The sequence below is a fragment of the Rhynchophorus ferrugineus genome, unplaced genomic scaffold, assembly GCF_030347505.1.
Source record: "Rhynchophorus ferrugineus isolate W39M unplaced genomic scaffold, kcgeb_rfMv2 rfM11, whole genome shotgun sequence".
NCBI lineage: Eukaryota > Metazoa > Arthropoda > Insecta > Coleoptera > Curculionidae > Rhynchophorus > Rhynchophorus ferrugineus.
This window is the reverse complement of record NW_027472590.1, coordinates 6245166-6260531: the sequence shown is the minus strand read 5'-3', so window position 1 is coordinate 6260531 and position 15366 is coordinate 6245166. Positions and strand designations below refer to the sequence as shown.

At 35.3% G+C, this 15366-nt stretch overlaps 1 protein-coding gene across 5 annotated transcripts in view; it reads right to left on the bottom strand.

Moving 5' to 3' along the window:
- Positions 1-2122: 2122 nt before the first annotated feature.
- Positions 2123-15366, bottom strand: part of ASPP (Ankyrin-repeat, SH3-domain, and Proline-rich-region containing Protein) — a 454315-nt gene continuing 441071 nt past the window's right edge. For all 5 annotated transcript variants that reach the window (XM_076417461.1, XM_076417462.1, XM_076417464.1 and 2 more), the window contains 6 exons: positions 13913-14257; positions 12613-12801; positions 11639-12556; positions 8576-8876; positions 4541-4740; positions 2123-2804 (listed from right to left, as the gene is read on the bottom strand). In XM_076417461.1, the coding sequence (XP_076273576.1) occupies positions 2769-2804; positions 4541-4740; positions 8576-8876; positions 11639-12556; positions 12613-12801; positions 13913-14257 (1989 nt within the window). In that variant the 3' untranslated portion in view covers positions 2123-2768. The remainder of the gene's footprint in view (positions 2805-4540; positions 4741-8575; positions 8877-11638; positions 12557-12612; positions 12802-13912; positions 14258-15366) is intronic.

Genomic DNA, 15366 nt, shown 5'->3' with positions numbered 1-15366 from the left:
TATTCTGATTACCTTTCAAATAAATATTTAGCATCAACCTGCTCTAGTTTTATAAGTATCTCGATGTTTTGAAACTTTGTATTGTTAAATGCAAATGGAGTAAAATTTTGTACCTATTCTACATCGCTACTATTTTTCCACTCTTACGTCTTCAGATACAATTCATAACAGGATATGTACGATTCATCTCAAGTGACATTTTGACGGAGCAATATCTAGATCATACAGAGGGTGGGGTATAAATGGACTTAGGTGTGGACGAACACTTACCATATCCATATGAATCAAATCATACCAGACAAACAACTCAGGTTCAGAGTCAAACATTTATGCGCACATCAGACCACTAGATTGGTCGCAGTCCATGAAGAAAAAACACAAGCTCTGCGCGGTCTTTTCAGACCTAACAAAAGCGTTCGACAAAGTTCGGCACGACGGCCTAATACACAAAGCCATCGAAGTAAAGACCTGTTAATTTTACTGCGTCCCTTTTTGTCAGAGAGGTCTTTTCAAGTAAAGATCGGTAATACATTCTCCAGTTCTAAATCAGTCAAAGTAGGGGTCCCCCAAGATTCCCATTAGCCCCAGCATTATTCAACCTCTTTATGTCAAACAATCCATTGAAGAAAAATGTTGAAACCGCTCAATACGCGGATGACATAGCTTTCTTCGCCAGTTCTCATTCTGTAGATGCTGCTCAGAGAAAACTTCAAATTCAATTAAATGCCATGGTCCAATGGTTAAATTTCTGGAGGTTGCAAAAAAAACCAGCCTATAATCTCTGATAATCAGAGAGACATTCGCGCCTACCAGCTGACAGTGGAAAAAGTCTCAATACCGTGGCGATGAAAAGCCACATATTTCGCCGTAGATTCCTATGGTCAACACAGATAAATATCTCCAAAGGCTACGGTCTCGCCACAACCTTTAACTCTCTCATCTGCAGAAAAAGTAAATTGTCTCCAATGATTAAAATTTTCTTTACAAGCTGCTTATCAGACCCGTTATGTTATATGGATCTAACACTTGGTATCGGTTTATCAGGCCAGCACTAGTAGAAAAGCTTCAGATAATGTAAAATAAACTTCTCAGGCAAACTCTGAACATGTCGTGGTTTGTCAGAAATACCCAAATTCATCGGGAAACTGACACACCAGAAATAAGACGGTTCGTTTTCTTCTTATACAAGAAATTCCATGCAACCTCAGCTCTCTCCAAAAATTCCCACATCAGATCCCTGTCAGAGGCGTTCCCAATCCGGCAACCCCGAAGACAATTCCCCAAAAAGCGGTTATCCAAGCCGCCTAAGGTTCTCACCCTAAATAAAGTGCCTTCACGGGCTTTTCAGTAAATTGAGTTAACATCAGCAAGGAAACTTTTTCAGCTGGTAAATCAGGCCCAAAAAAAAAGAGCATTTTCGTGCTGAACAAACATGTCATTTTTTATCATCATTTGTAGTCATTAACGAGTTCCAGTTATAGTTTCATTTGGTTTTAACAGTTCATAGTATAGTACAGTACACCCTCTTGATTCTAACGAATACACAAAATGAATTTGAAATAGTTTATTTAGCTACATAGCTATATAGTTATATATCACTTCGGCACTGATTTTAATGACTTGCCGAGTTTAACCCTCTATTTTCTACCCTTGGTTCCTATATTTTTAAAAATTTTCATTACAGTTGCGATACCATAACTACAATTTTAAACATTTGTTCATATGGAGCATGATTTTCTCTAAAATATGATGATTCTTCGTCACATTTTATAGGGTTTATATTAATCTTCCACATGGGGGATAAGTTTGTTATTACTACATATTATATTACTTAAGAGCATGTTGCTTTTCTGCCATTTTAGTCGAAATATATTCTGTTTACGGAGTAATATTCTTGAAAGATGTAATAGCTCCTAGCACATTTTGCTTTTTAATCGTTTTATTTATTTAATCAAACATACGTATTTTATGTGAAATTGTGATTATTTATTGGCAATCATTTTCTTCATAAACAACAATGTTTAATAATAGATAATGCCTATTTTTAAATATTGCATATTGACGTCGAAAGTTTAAAGAAAACTGTATAGGGACGAGTAATATATCAATAAAAATCGCTGAATATTTAATATTGTAATATATTTAATATTGTAAATAAATTTTATTTCCATATTTATATATTTACACCTCTCAGAAATATATTAAAATAATATTACAAGGCTGTAACGAATAAAATTACGTACATTTACTAAAGAAAAAAATAATAAAACAAAAGTAACGTGTCCTATTGCACGGTTAGCGTGAACCTAATCCTTTTCGATGCCAGAAAAGACCTAACAGTCGCAATCAAACACACATTTTGCCGTTTCTTTTACCTTATAACTATAACATTACAAGGGATAATTAGTCAGACCGTAAATCCGAGTCAACCTTGAACTAAAACAATATAAAAAATATATATTGAGCTAAGGTTTAAAATGATTTCATTCACTTGTCGGCGTTAAACAGACACTAATGGACTAATTTTGATTTTGGTTGATTATAAACGGGAAATAAACTCGAAGGACGGTGAAGTGAATGAAAAAATCTTAATTTTCAAGATGGCGGTTTTCTTGTTCGAACGTTGCAGCTCCTGTGACTATGCTAGATAAAATAATAAGTTGTGTCGGTGATATCCCGGATGCTGGGTCGGGACGATACACTTCGTGGGGAATATTGCTGTGGCTTGAGAATTAAAGGTACAGAATATAAAATATGTGCATCTGCTTCTAGTTTTCTTCGCTTTTCTGGACCCTTGGATAAAGCTGCAATGATAAAAAAGAATTACATTAATAAAACGTTAACGACAATATATATTATTAAGTGATTATATGTATTTTGATTATTTTTTCACTTTAAAAAGGCATTTATTGAGAAAAATTGGCACAATATATACATTTTCAACAATTTTCTATAAATTTTTTTTATTTTTCTGGAAACGTGGCAATACCGTGTCGAAAGAACGATGCAGATTCTCCAATAATCCACCTTATTTCGAAGCTCTGTACCAGCCAAACCATGCTGCATTGATCTGAATAAGTGGTACTATGTCTGTTGAGTACGGTGGGTACTCTTGTCGCCGAATGTTGTCATGAAAGTGGAAGACTTTGCGTTTGTGTCTCGCTGTTACCGTTTTTTTTGCAAGAATACATCGTTCAGTTTGTTCAATTGATGTCGGTGGACATCTGCATTAACAGTTTCTTTTAATTTTTGGTAACTTGTAATCTACCAAACCTTGCTGATGCCACCATATACCCCTTAAGACTTTATGGCCGTGAATATTCCGCTTCAGTGTCGATATGAATGGCTCTCCTGGACTAACGCGCCATCTTTTGTGCTTGGGCTACTACAATGCGTACATTTTCATCGCCAGTTACAATACGTCACCGAAAATTATCGTTTGCTTCGCTTCAATCTCCTGACATCCTACGCCCTGTCCGTCAGTTGTATTGCTTCCACGTTGGTATGATTTAGTAATCTTCTTTCGTGTTTCAAGGCGAAATCTTGTATAACTTCGTAAATCCATTTGATTTCCAGATCATCGTGCAGTTCTTCGTTGGTTACGTAGCGATAGGCATTGGTAATCAATCGAAGAACCTTGTTTTGACAGCGTTGGATAACTAGTTGATTTGAATTTTTAGTGCAATTGGCTTTATAATTGTTTTATAAATCAACCTCTTTGATTTTAGATCAAGTTGAGAGTGTCTTCCGACTTACCAGTATAGTTGTTTTATTTTGGCTCTAACGTGTCTTGCTTTTTGTCTAACATGATGTTATAAACATTCTGTCAAAAAGTATTCAGCATTGATTATTTGAATCCATTGTCCAAGTATATAGACGCGGAATTTGAAGGTTCTATATCTGCCATTTACTGATTGTACAGTGCTGCAGTTACAAATTGTATCAATCGAACAAAGAATGCGTCTTAAATTTAGAATCGCAAAAAGAATTTCGTTTGCATATTGATTCCAATCACGAAATTTTTGAGAATATCTAAGAAACAACCTCTTTAGATTATATACAGTGGGTTCCAAATTTCATCTAGGTAGTTCTAAACAATTTGTTACTAAATTTACAATATGGGGATCGAATTTTGTCAAAGTGTTAATGAAAAACATTCGCGCAAACTAAAAAAAAAAGTTTTGTTTTCACTGTAACTCTGAAGCAGCTGCTTGTACATGAAGAGTACCATTTGGCATAAAATATGTTCCACTCAATGTTCCTCTGTATAATTTTTAATGCCTTAAAAAATTTCATCACTATTGTGGCATTAATTTCTGACGTCTTCATGGAGTACTACTTTTAATAATTCATTTTAAAATAATTTCAGCATTCAATAAACTATAAAAACGTTATTATTAGGTTTAAGATTTATTAAGATCGTAGTATAATGCATAATTAGACTTTTTAAAACAAAGCAGTATGAGAATTAATTGTTAGAACCGTTAGTTCCAAAATCAAGCGAGAATAAAAAGAAGTTTGAGGATCTTGTAATACTTACTCCTAACAAATTACGAGGTACGTAACCCTCCTTGTCACCCAGTTTGGACCACCACCATTCTCGCTCATTTTCATCCCCTTTTCGCAAGATCGTGAACTGTTGTCCGGCCTTGAAACTGAGTTCGTCAGGTTGCTGGGCATTGTAATCGAATACAGCGTACGCTGTTCCAGAATTTAATATTCCTAGTTTTTCCTGTACACCTAAAACAAAAAGTTCATGAGCTACCAGAATGTTATATCAAATATTCGTAAAAATATCATTAATTATTATCTAGGGATACGATAAAGTTTATGTTCACTGATGACAGGGCCAGTTTTCTACAGCAGTTGTTGAGTGCAACTTGTAAAGCCTGATTATATTGTCGATTCGTTGTTAGCTGATAATAGTTACTGTTAAATATAATAGATATTTTTTGGGTTTTAATAAGAATTAAACTAATAGTTTGGTACTAAATCTGTCTCTTTTATGAAAACATTCTTATCAGAAAATTATCAGAATTTTGCAATAGACAAAACAACTCAACTCATCTAAACTACATTGCAGTACAGTATTCCAGAAATTGTTTCTTATATTATCCACCAAGCACGGGACTAAACTATTTTTTACTATGTCCTTATTTATACACTAAAATTGTATTATTTACTAAACCATTTTAAAATATTGTTGTATACATAGCTTCTTGTGACTATATTTTCGTTTAATTTCTTAAAGAATATGAAACAAGAATTAGAAATACACAAGATGGATCGCCTATCAACATTCTTCTTAATAAAAAACAAACAGAATTGTGAATTTAAGGATATTGAGTTATTGCTGTAAAAATTTGTCTCTTACACATCATGAAATCATCTGATTGCATCTATTACTTCTCTATCAGAGTGTCTAAGGTGATGTACAATTCTTCTAATAGATCTCTTTAAATTTGTAGTCAGTTAAACGCCTGAGAAACCACCATAGAATACCAGTTCACAATGATGAAATGATTTGAAGATTCGAACTCGTCCGAAGTCAGTAGAAAACTTAGAAAACAACTGGAAGCTCAATTGCTTAGAATAATATACTAATGCTATGTTTCTACGAAGTTATGGTATGTAATGGGAAATGGTGTTAGCAGCAGCACCATATTAGTGATACTGAGTTATTAAAACAAAATATTGAAGGGTATTATTGAAATTGAATTCTAGTAGTCTGCAAAAGTTGTACACTGATGGGTGTTAATTATAAACAAATAGTCATTTAATCCATTACAATCGATAATATCACAACAATTATCATCAAGAATTGCCTATAGTGATGTTTAGTGTGGAATACACGAAATTTCACGACAATACACCAAGTAATATTCAACGAAGCAATGCAATTATTCGAAAGGCATCACGAAAACCGTTTTTAATTAAACATTTATTAAATTCTAGTATACGGTCCATAAAAGTTTCGTAAAATACGGCGCTAATAAAAGTTTTCTTTAGTGCTCGTTGATAAGCGTAATTATATTAAGAAGAACTGTTCATTATCTAGTTATTAATCTGTTTTATTTTTGATATAAACGACTGCACGTTAAAGGGGGCTAATGATTTATTTAAACCGTAAAATAGTTTATTAAGTACGCCCATTACGAGTTATTATGGCTTTAATGGCTCGAAGAAAGAAATGGAGTTTTGTGCTGCTTTATTTTCGCGAAATGTTCTACCGCGTCCTGCCGTGCTATCCGTTTTAATGGTATCGCGTGGATCAGATTAAGGATTTCATTTAATAAACTTTGGGTTGATGTTTGTCGATGTTTCCGACTAAAGGTTATGCACGGAATGCAGTAAGAATTGGAAAAAAAAATTAGTTATAGAAAATCTACTGAGTTTTGGAGTTAGATGGGTGAATAAATCACGAAAGGCTTCACAATAAGGATTGTGATTTACGTAAAATCACAGTTGGTCATTTTGCTGAGTGTGCACGATATCTAAAGAAGGGCTATGAACCAATAAAATAAAATGTATGCAAAGTTTTCACTATCAATGTACTCCATTTATGAAAATGATTCTCGGGAGTTTAGAATTTATATTTGATTCTTCTTTTCTCCCCCCTAAATCCTGAGAATCTATAGCTATAAGCACAATAGCTATATATACAATATAGAACAATAAGCTATATTGTATTGTATATATTCCCTAACTTCTTATCTTTATTGTTTTATTATTATTGGTATATTTTGTAATTATGAAAGAGCTTCCATCGGTGGGTGTGGCTCCCACCTCTCTATGTGCATTTGTCTTTGAGACTCTGGACAAAATATGTGATATTCTTTTTAGTTCTGTTATCTTTCATATCCACTCAGCGCTAGTGCTAGCTTATTTATGTGTTGTGCAAGTTTTTTTTATAACTTAGGCTACGCCGGCTTATTTCTTGCTTTCGTATATTGCCATCCAGATACATGTATTTGTTGCGATTGCTTGCTGTGTCCCATAGTTGAAAATAGGCCTGATGATGGTTCAGAATTGACTCAGATGTTCTTCTGTCAGTTAAACTTCTTTCCAAGTATTTAGCATGTTGTTCTTGTGACATGTATTCGTTGTATAGTTTTGTCGAACGTGTAAGTTACACGAGCGGACTTGGTTTGGTTTACTTTTACCCCCACTGATTAAACCACTTTTTTTATTTCATTTAGATGGCATGGTAGTTGATATTTTCATACAGTTGACAAGGAATGTTAACTAAACAGTTTCGAAGATTCGACCAAGACTCATTTCAAACGCTGGATAAACTTTCGAATCATTTGAACATTGTTATTTAAAATCACGAAAAATTTATGTTTGTAGAGTCACTGATAAATAGTTTACCAAACCATGAGACGTTGGGGGTGGTACTGTGTATTTAATTGAATTAAATTGGTAGTTTTATACCAAAATAATAATTAGTAAGCACTAACGAATATTAATAATACTTTTGAGCCATTTATTGGAAAAAAAACAGTTAGAATATGAATAATGATACGAGAAAGTAGTTTTTTAACAAGACAACATTCGACCACATGTTGCTTGTGGAGTAAAAAAACTTAGGATATTGGGTTAAAGGTACTACAATCATTATTTAATCATTTTGCATGAGTTAAAATATGTATAAATAATAATGGTAATATTTTTGTGGAACTGGAGTAAACAGTTTCTTATGACGTCATATTGTAATATAACATTAACATCTTTAATTTTCAATGTTTAATGTTGGTTTGCTGTAGAAAAAGCCTACATTCATTTCGTTTCAAACCTACACTGGAAATATTTATTAATTATATTGTTTAGATATGGCAAAAGATATTTCTGCCTAAGGCTGTAGAAAAAGTACAAGTAACAGTCAGCAAGATCTATAAATAGACCAGAGACTGGAAAATATAGCTTAATAGCTTTAAATATGTCTGACAATCTCAGATGAGAAAAACCTAATTATGATACTTGACGGATGCTCGATTCCTCAAACAGAACCAGCTAAATAGCTTGGCATACATGTAGGGGATAAACTAAATTGGAAACATCAGTCGGGAGATACTTGATACAACTTGACCTAAAATCAGAGAGATTGGTTTATCAGTCAATCATAAAGTCAATTTGGACCTATGAGGTACAAATATGGGGTAGCACTAAAACACCAAATCAACTAATAGTCCAAAGCAGCCAAAACAATGTTCTACTAGTAAATATCAATGCTTATGGCAACGTAATGAAAGAGCTGCACGATGACCCCGAAATCGAACGGATATACGAAGTGATCCAAGATTTCGGATAAAAATATGAAAAAAGATTGCTAAATTACAGCAACGTGTAACCGATACAGCTACTGCAGAACACGCAGGAAATCAGAAGATTGAAGCCAATCAAACCACACGAACTTGTTTGGTTAGATGTAATTAATTTAAAAAACATATTATTTAGATTCCAACATTTGGTTTCTTAATAATTCTTGAATACCCTGATGTTATGACTCTTTTTTTGTGTTGTGTGTCAGTAATTAAAGACACGATCTTCGCATCATCGCACCAAAAACACTTACTATATAAATATTCAGAGCAGCCGTCGAATCCTTCTTCGTCTTCTTCGCATTTCTCCGCTGCCGTCTCATGATCGCTGAGCGTGGTGGCGAAAATACAAGCTCCGTGCTCCACCAGGAATTTCACCATGGTCAGGTTATTGCAGCTGGCGGCGCAGTGTAGCGGCGTCCACCCATCGCTATCCTGTGCGTTGACGTCACACCCGAACTCGACCAGGAACTTCACGATTTCGATATGGCCCGCGCAGATGGCGTTGTGCAGAGCGGTGATGCCTTCGTCGTTGGCGGCACTGGGATTAGTAACCTACAAAAAACCGTCATTAGTGGTTGAGGATGTAATTTCGGTTTACAACATGCGCATATTCATTTATTTGATTTAATAGTCCATGCACCAGTGCTCTTCTGGCAAGATTTGCGCAAGCGCATATACTTTGTTTGGTAACTGCTGTTGAAAATATTAGTCTTTTTACGCTTCCGCGACGGAGAAATTTAGCCCCATGAAATTAAAAAGCGTTGTAATTTTGTTTACCGAGTAAATAAAAATTGGACAACATTTGGAACTAGTTTTTTTTATTACTCTTCGTGATTCCACAATCTGCCCTATTGGCAATAAGTATTTCTTATATCTATGTTATATATACATGGCATGTAGAAAATCACTTTATTAAGCAATCTTCTGTATAAAATATTATCTGAATTAATTAGTCTTATTCTAAAGTCTACATATGTCCAGTAATCAGATCAGGTGGTGTTAAACGTTTTAGTCTACGATCTTCACTAACACGTCGCATATTTAGCTGATTAGCGAGTATATTGGGATGCACCGACACCCTTTCGAAGTACTTCACGCAAACACGTTGAATTACACTCGTTATAGAGGAATATCGCGTTGTATCACTTTATTTAAAATATAGTACGGAGCATCAACAATGGCACGCAACACCTTATTTTGGAACCGTTGAATGATGGATATATTAGATTTGCTAGCGGTACCCCATAGTTGGATTCCATATGCCCACATAGGCTTGAGTATAGACTCATACAGCAATACCTTGTTATCTAATGATAACTTGGATTTGCGCCCGATGAGCCAATACATTTGATATAATTTTAGTCGAAGTTATTTCCGTTTAGAGAGTATGTGCTTCTTCCAGGTTAGGCGTCAATCTAAGTGTATACCAAGATATTTAACATGCTCTGCTTGGGGGAGTTGACGATAATTGATATTCACTGATGTACATGTTCTTCTACGCAGGTTAAACGTTACATGGGTGGATTTTGTTTCATTGGCTTTAATGTGCCATGTCTTCAACCATAATTGTATTTGCTCCAAGTGGGTTTGTAGGTTTATTGATGCTGTGATTGGATCTTAATGGGATGCTAAGATTGCTGTGTCGTCCGCATATGTCGCCACAGTAGTTATTTTTGTGGTAGGCAGATCAGCCGTATACAGAAGATACAGTACTGGACCCAGTACACTACCTTGCGGAACTCCTGAATATATGGGATTTAATTCGGTATGTTCATCGCCTTGATTTACAATAAAATGTCTATCAGTGAGATACGATTTTAGTAACTGATAGTCCGGATGAGGGAGAAGTTTCTTTAGTTTAACCTGCAAGCCCGTATGCCATACTTTATCAAAAGCCTGAGGTATGTCTAGAAAACCAGCCGAACAATATCTTTTGGCATTTAGGTCAGCGTTTATTTTGTTTACAAGTCTATGCACTTTTTTTATAGTGCCATGCTTATTGCGAAAGCCAAACTGATGTTCTGGAATAATTTTTCTTTTTTCTATTATATAGTTTAGCTTCTTTATGTATAATTTCTCGAAAACTTTCGAGATTATCGGTAATAAACTTATAGGTCGGTAGGAGGTCATTTGGAACTAATAAGTAATATTCTGTTTAACATTTTATTGCAAATCTGATAAAAACCGAGATAAAACACCATATTTATATATAGAGATTATATTGAAATATGTTTGCATCAAGTCTATACAGCATGTTTTCATAAATACTTGATATTATCTAATGTTATTTACAGAAAGTCCAGAAACCATATATGTATTTGTCATCCATCTTCAACGCAAAATCTTCATCTTGCAGACCATCGTACTCCATCGCCAATACATTATTTTTACAAAACAATACAATACATATTTACCTATATTCTTTTATCTACCTTCAGAGCAGTTGTCACTAGTTAATTAGGATGTCAATGGTGAATAATATAGTACAAATAGTTATATGTTTTGTTTATTCGATTCACACCAACTCTTATTAGTAAATTTGATTTTTTCAAAGTATCGTCCTATATTATTCTTGCATCCTGCAAAACCCTATTCGATTTTTTGTATTATTCTAATTTAACTTTCTTCAGTTTTCCCTCAAGCAAAAGTAACACTTCACCCATAATAGAAAAATTAAATCGTTACTAAAATATATTATGATTAAAATAAATTAAATGAAAATGTCAATTTTGCTACTATTTTTGATGGACAAACTCCATTAATGAATTGACTATTGAACAGACTATCTAGCTTTTGGTTAGAAAGTTAGTTACAATAAAATGTGTATAAAAATTATAATTGTTTTTAATATTACGTCTAGTAAAATTGTATATTATTTCTTTCATACCCTTTAATGTTTTTTTTGAACACACACAAAGAATAATTTTCTTTTTTGGTACTTGTTATTGTTTTGAAATCTGCAGCTATATTGAGGTAAAATTTTGGCATATGTTAACTTCTACTTGATGTCCTTCAAAATGATTTGCTCAAATTTGGAGGTTAATATACGCACTATAAAGAAAATTGACGCTATTTGGACATTTGCACTTTAAAAATGCATTACCTACCCTTGCTTTTCCACAATTTAAATCCAATGTATGTTACAACACTAAGAATAACACAACAATTTAATTGTTATTGTTATAGGCTTGTTAATGCATCACATTATCTAAATGTTCTAGATTATTTGTTGTTGTTTTTTTGTAGCCGATTGTGCGCATGCGCTAATCCGAATCCGTAATGGTTGAGGTTGAGGGTTATGGGGAAATACTGACCTGTGAGGCGGTCTTCTTGACCAGCTCCAACTCTCCTTCCAGACTAGCATCCAATAACAACGCCAGGGGATCGAAACTCACCCTCCTGGACAAGTTGCTCTTGCCCGTTTGCTTCAGGTTACCCTTCTTGATTCTCCTGATGACGTTATCGTCCTTCTGTTCTTTCGAGTCCACGCTGCTGGTATCGTCCGCCGAAGACCTGGAGCTCTTATCCGTCTCATCCTTCGGCACCTCCGCCGTGCCACTTGGTGCGCTTGGTTCGGGCTTCTCGTTAGCTATCGGCAGTTCAGGGAACTGGTACACCGGTGGTAGCTCGATCCGTCGATTGTTCATCATCATGCCGTTGAATTTCGCGTAGGAACTCGGCGTCCTCAGCTTGGGTTGTTCCGTGAGAGGCTGCTTTTTGATGTTCAGCGGCTTGGCCTTGATGATCATCTCCGATTGCTGAGACTGACTAGCGGCAACGGGCTTGGTGGAGCTGTCCACCGGCGGTTTCTGACCGAGAAGCAGCGGTGGGGGTTTCGCGCCGAGAGGCGGTGATGATTTCTCCTCTGGAGGCTCGGATAAAGGCAGAGGCGGTGGCCTGGATATGGGAGATTCGTCGTTGATCAACTGAGTTTGCCTGGGCGGAGGTTTGATGACGGGTTTCGGAGGCAATGCCGGTTTTGGGGTGTTATCCAGCGATACCTCCGGAGTTGCTAGTGGAGTGCTGCTGGACTGCGGTGGCGACAAGGCTACTCCTTGCGGGGACTGAACGGTGGTTACTTGATTGCTGTAAGAGATAGAAGTGGGGGTTTTGGTCGTGGTAGTGATGGTCTGGGGTTCCACTGGTTGTACTTTGATAGAAGACGTCTGGTATACGGTCGATGGTATACCGGTATGGTGGATGGACGTTGGCGCCACACTACTTATGGGTTTCTGCAAAAAATTATTGAATATTAAACTGAAATATGGATTTTAGCGTCAGAACTTACCTGATATGAAGTAGTAACACCGGACGTGATAATATTGCCACTAGGATATGTATGTTCGTTGGGATATTTGTGAGTCACGTCATCCTTGTTGTCGTGGTTGTTCAAAAATACGTTTTGCTCCTTTCCCTCGCTGTTCTTTCGACTCAACAAGTCATGTTGGTTCAAAGGCGTGGCGATGTTCTTGTTAACCTTAAATAAAACAGTTGCCATCACTTTGTTCGTTATTACAAACGAACCAATCACTTTCCAAATATCAAATACATTAGAGTTATTTGAGAATGAAATCTTAAAAAAAAATTGAATCATTTCATTTATTTATTATTATTTTAATATGATATGCCAGCCCGTCCAATAAATATGACGACTGGGGATGTATGATCGCAAAGTATGAAAGAGAATAATAAGAAAATAAATTTTACTGAAGTTTATTTCATATGATCAGATATAAAACAATCAGTGCAAAGTTGTTTTTTCGCTTTTGGCACAAAAAGTAACAGATTTTTTTACATTATCCTTGGCAATGCCTCTGCTTGTGCCTCTTCATCATATGGTGGGCCAAATTGGGACAAATTTGAGAGGTTGTAGAGGTTGAGAAGAAATTGAAGTAGGTTTATTTGCCCTATCTTCCTATGTAATCTTTATTTACCTGGATGCAAATCACTCATGCGAATGCTAGGAGGGACTAGAGGCTAGTACTATTTCTTACCTCTAAAAAGGATTGAATGTTCAGAAATTTCTTCCCATGTATTTATTATAATTATGAATGAGTCTTGGCTAATTCACAGTTACATTGACCTTTTTACGAAAGGTTTAACAGCATCAAAATTAATAAAAAAGCACTACATTGTTGTCATATCCATTAGACCCTTAACATTTCATTAATTTTATCAAAAGAATGTTTGGAATAACCTTGATCTTTTTTATATTTCTTGTTTTGTCATGATAGAATATTTCTTAGTCCTAATGTCCCTGACTGTATCCGTAGGTATGAGCTCTTAATAATCAACAATGGCATAGTACTAAAACAGTATTTAATTCTTACATTCTTATACCAAACCATCATCAGTACTGTCTGAGATTTAAGCATCGATGCCTGTTATATAGCGTTCAACTTCACACAGTGCCAAAAGCTTGTACCCAAACCTCACTGGTTTGTATTTTATAAATTATTTGATCGCATAATAACCAACTTGTTGAAAAAATATTGAATATTGTGTAAAATTGTAAAAAGAACAATAGGGGAAGAAATGGGTTAATAGCATCATACAAAATACCATGGAATAAATGTAAATATACCCACCTGACTTAAAGGGGCACTATGCACTGTCATATGAGCAGCCTGTATAATGCTACCAGGATTGATAGCGTTCGATATGAAATTGTTTTCTTCCTTCTCGTTGATGTTTAAATCGTTTTTGGTCAATTTATTATTGTTGGGAAGAAGATTCACGGTAAACTTAGTGTTGTAGGGCAGAGTCTGATACTTCGGGTCGGATTTCGATGCGGGATAATCCTGCTGGTTCTCTTCTTCCTGCCTCACGTACATATTGGCCATCTTCTTCGTAACATCTTGGATCTCGTTAATGTTTGCATTTAGTTCACCTTTGATATGGTTTGGTTGATATGTTGGATGATATGCCGTATGCTGGAAGACGAAATTTATTAAATTATTGTTTTTTTTAATTCATTACAGCAATCTAGTAAATCAATACTAATAAGTTATTTGTTTTTATGCTAATTTGCTGCGGTTTTAAAATTACAAAGTGCTTATTCTACGATAGACACTTTGGGTTTAATATTTATATCACCGTATATAATGTGCACTGAGTATTATTTATAACATCAATGAACTAACCCAAATGGTCTTACTCTCGTTAATCTTTTCGCTAAGCCGTCATTATCTAGGAGCTGGAGAACTTCAATATTGATGTGCTGACGGAGCCTTTGTTCGTGTCTTTGGGCATAGTCCTTGATAATGTGTTTCTACGTTCAGGTTTCTATGCAGATAGTCACTACAAATATGACCATAGAGTATCAAAAATACTCCGTAGTACCTTGTTTTGCTATAAACCAGAAATCTACTGGTTTGAAAAGTTGTTGGTAAACTGAAAACTTATTTTATACTGACAGGACTGTACTACCCAATAACCAGTACATCTTTTTATAATTCAGCTTGAGTTCTTTACATTTTTTCTTAACATGTGGCTTCCCCCTGAGTTTCAAGATACCAAAGAGTCAGTCACCAAGATATTTGACTGTATTTCCACACGGGACTAATTGATCATTTATATATACTAGTAATTGTTGGTGAAATCAGTATACACTAATTTATTTTGGTTCATTTTAATACGCCCTTTTTCTGTGTAGCATTGTATTTTGGCAATAGCTGTTTGTGTTAACTTTTCGGTTGATTCAGTGTTATCTCCAACGACTAGGATTGCAAGCCCCTAGTGTACACCAATAAATGACTCGTCCCAATACACTTCTCTGTGGCACACCTGCTGTTATGTTTCTCAAGTTAGAATAGACATCTTCTTGTTTGACTCTGAAGTATCAGTGAGTTATATATGATTCTAAATTCTACTCTAATTCGTAATCCGGAATAAGATGCCGGCTGTTTCATGCCACCTACCACAGTTGTGGTGCATATTGCAGTCTGAATAAAGAACAAATGGAATTTGTGGAAATCCGTTGTTGTCCAATGACGTAGAGTAACGATTTAACGTCATCGACTTTATGGGGTTGAAACATCCC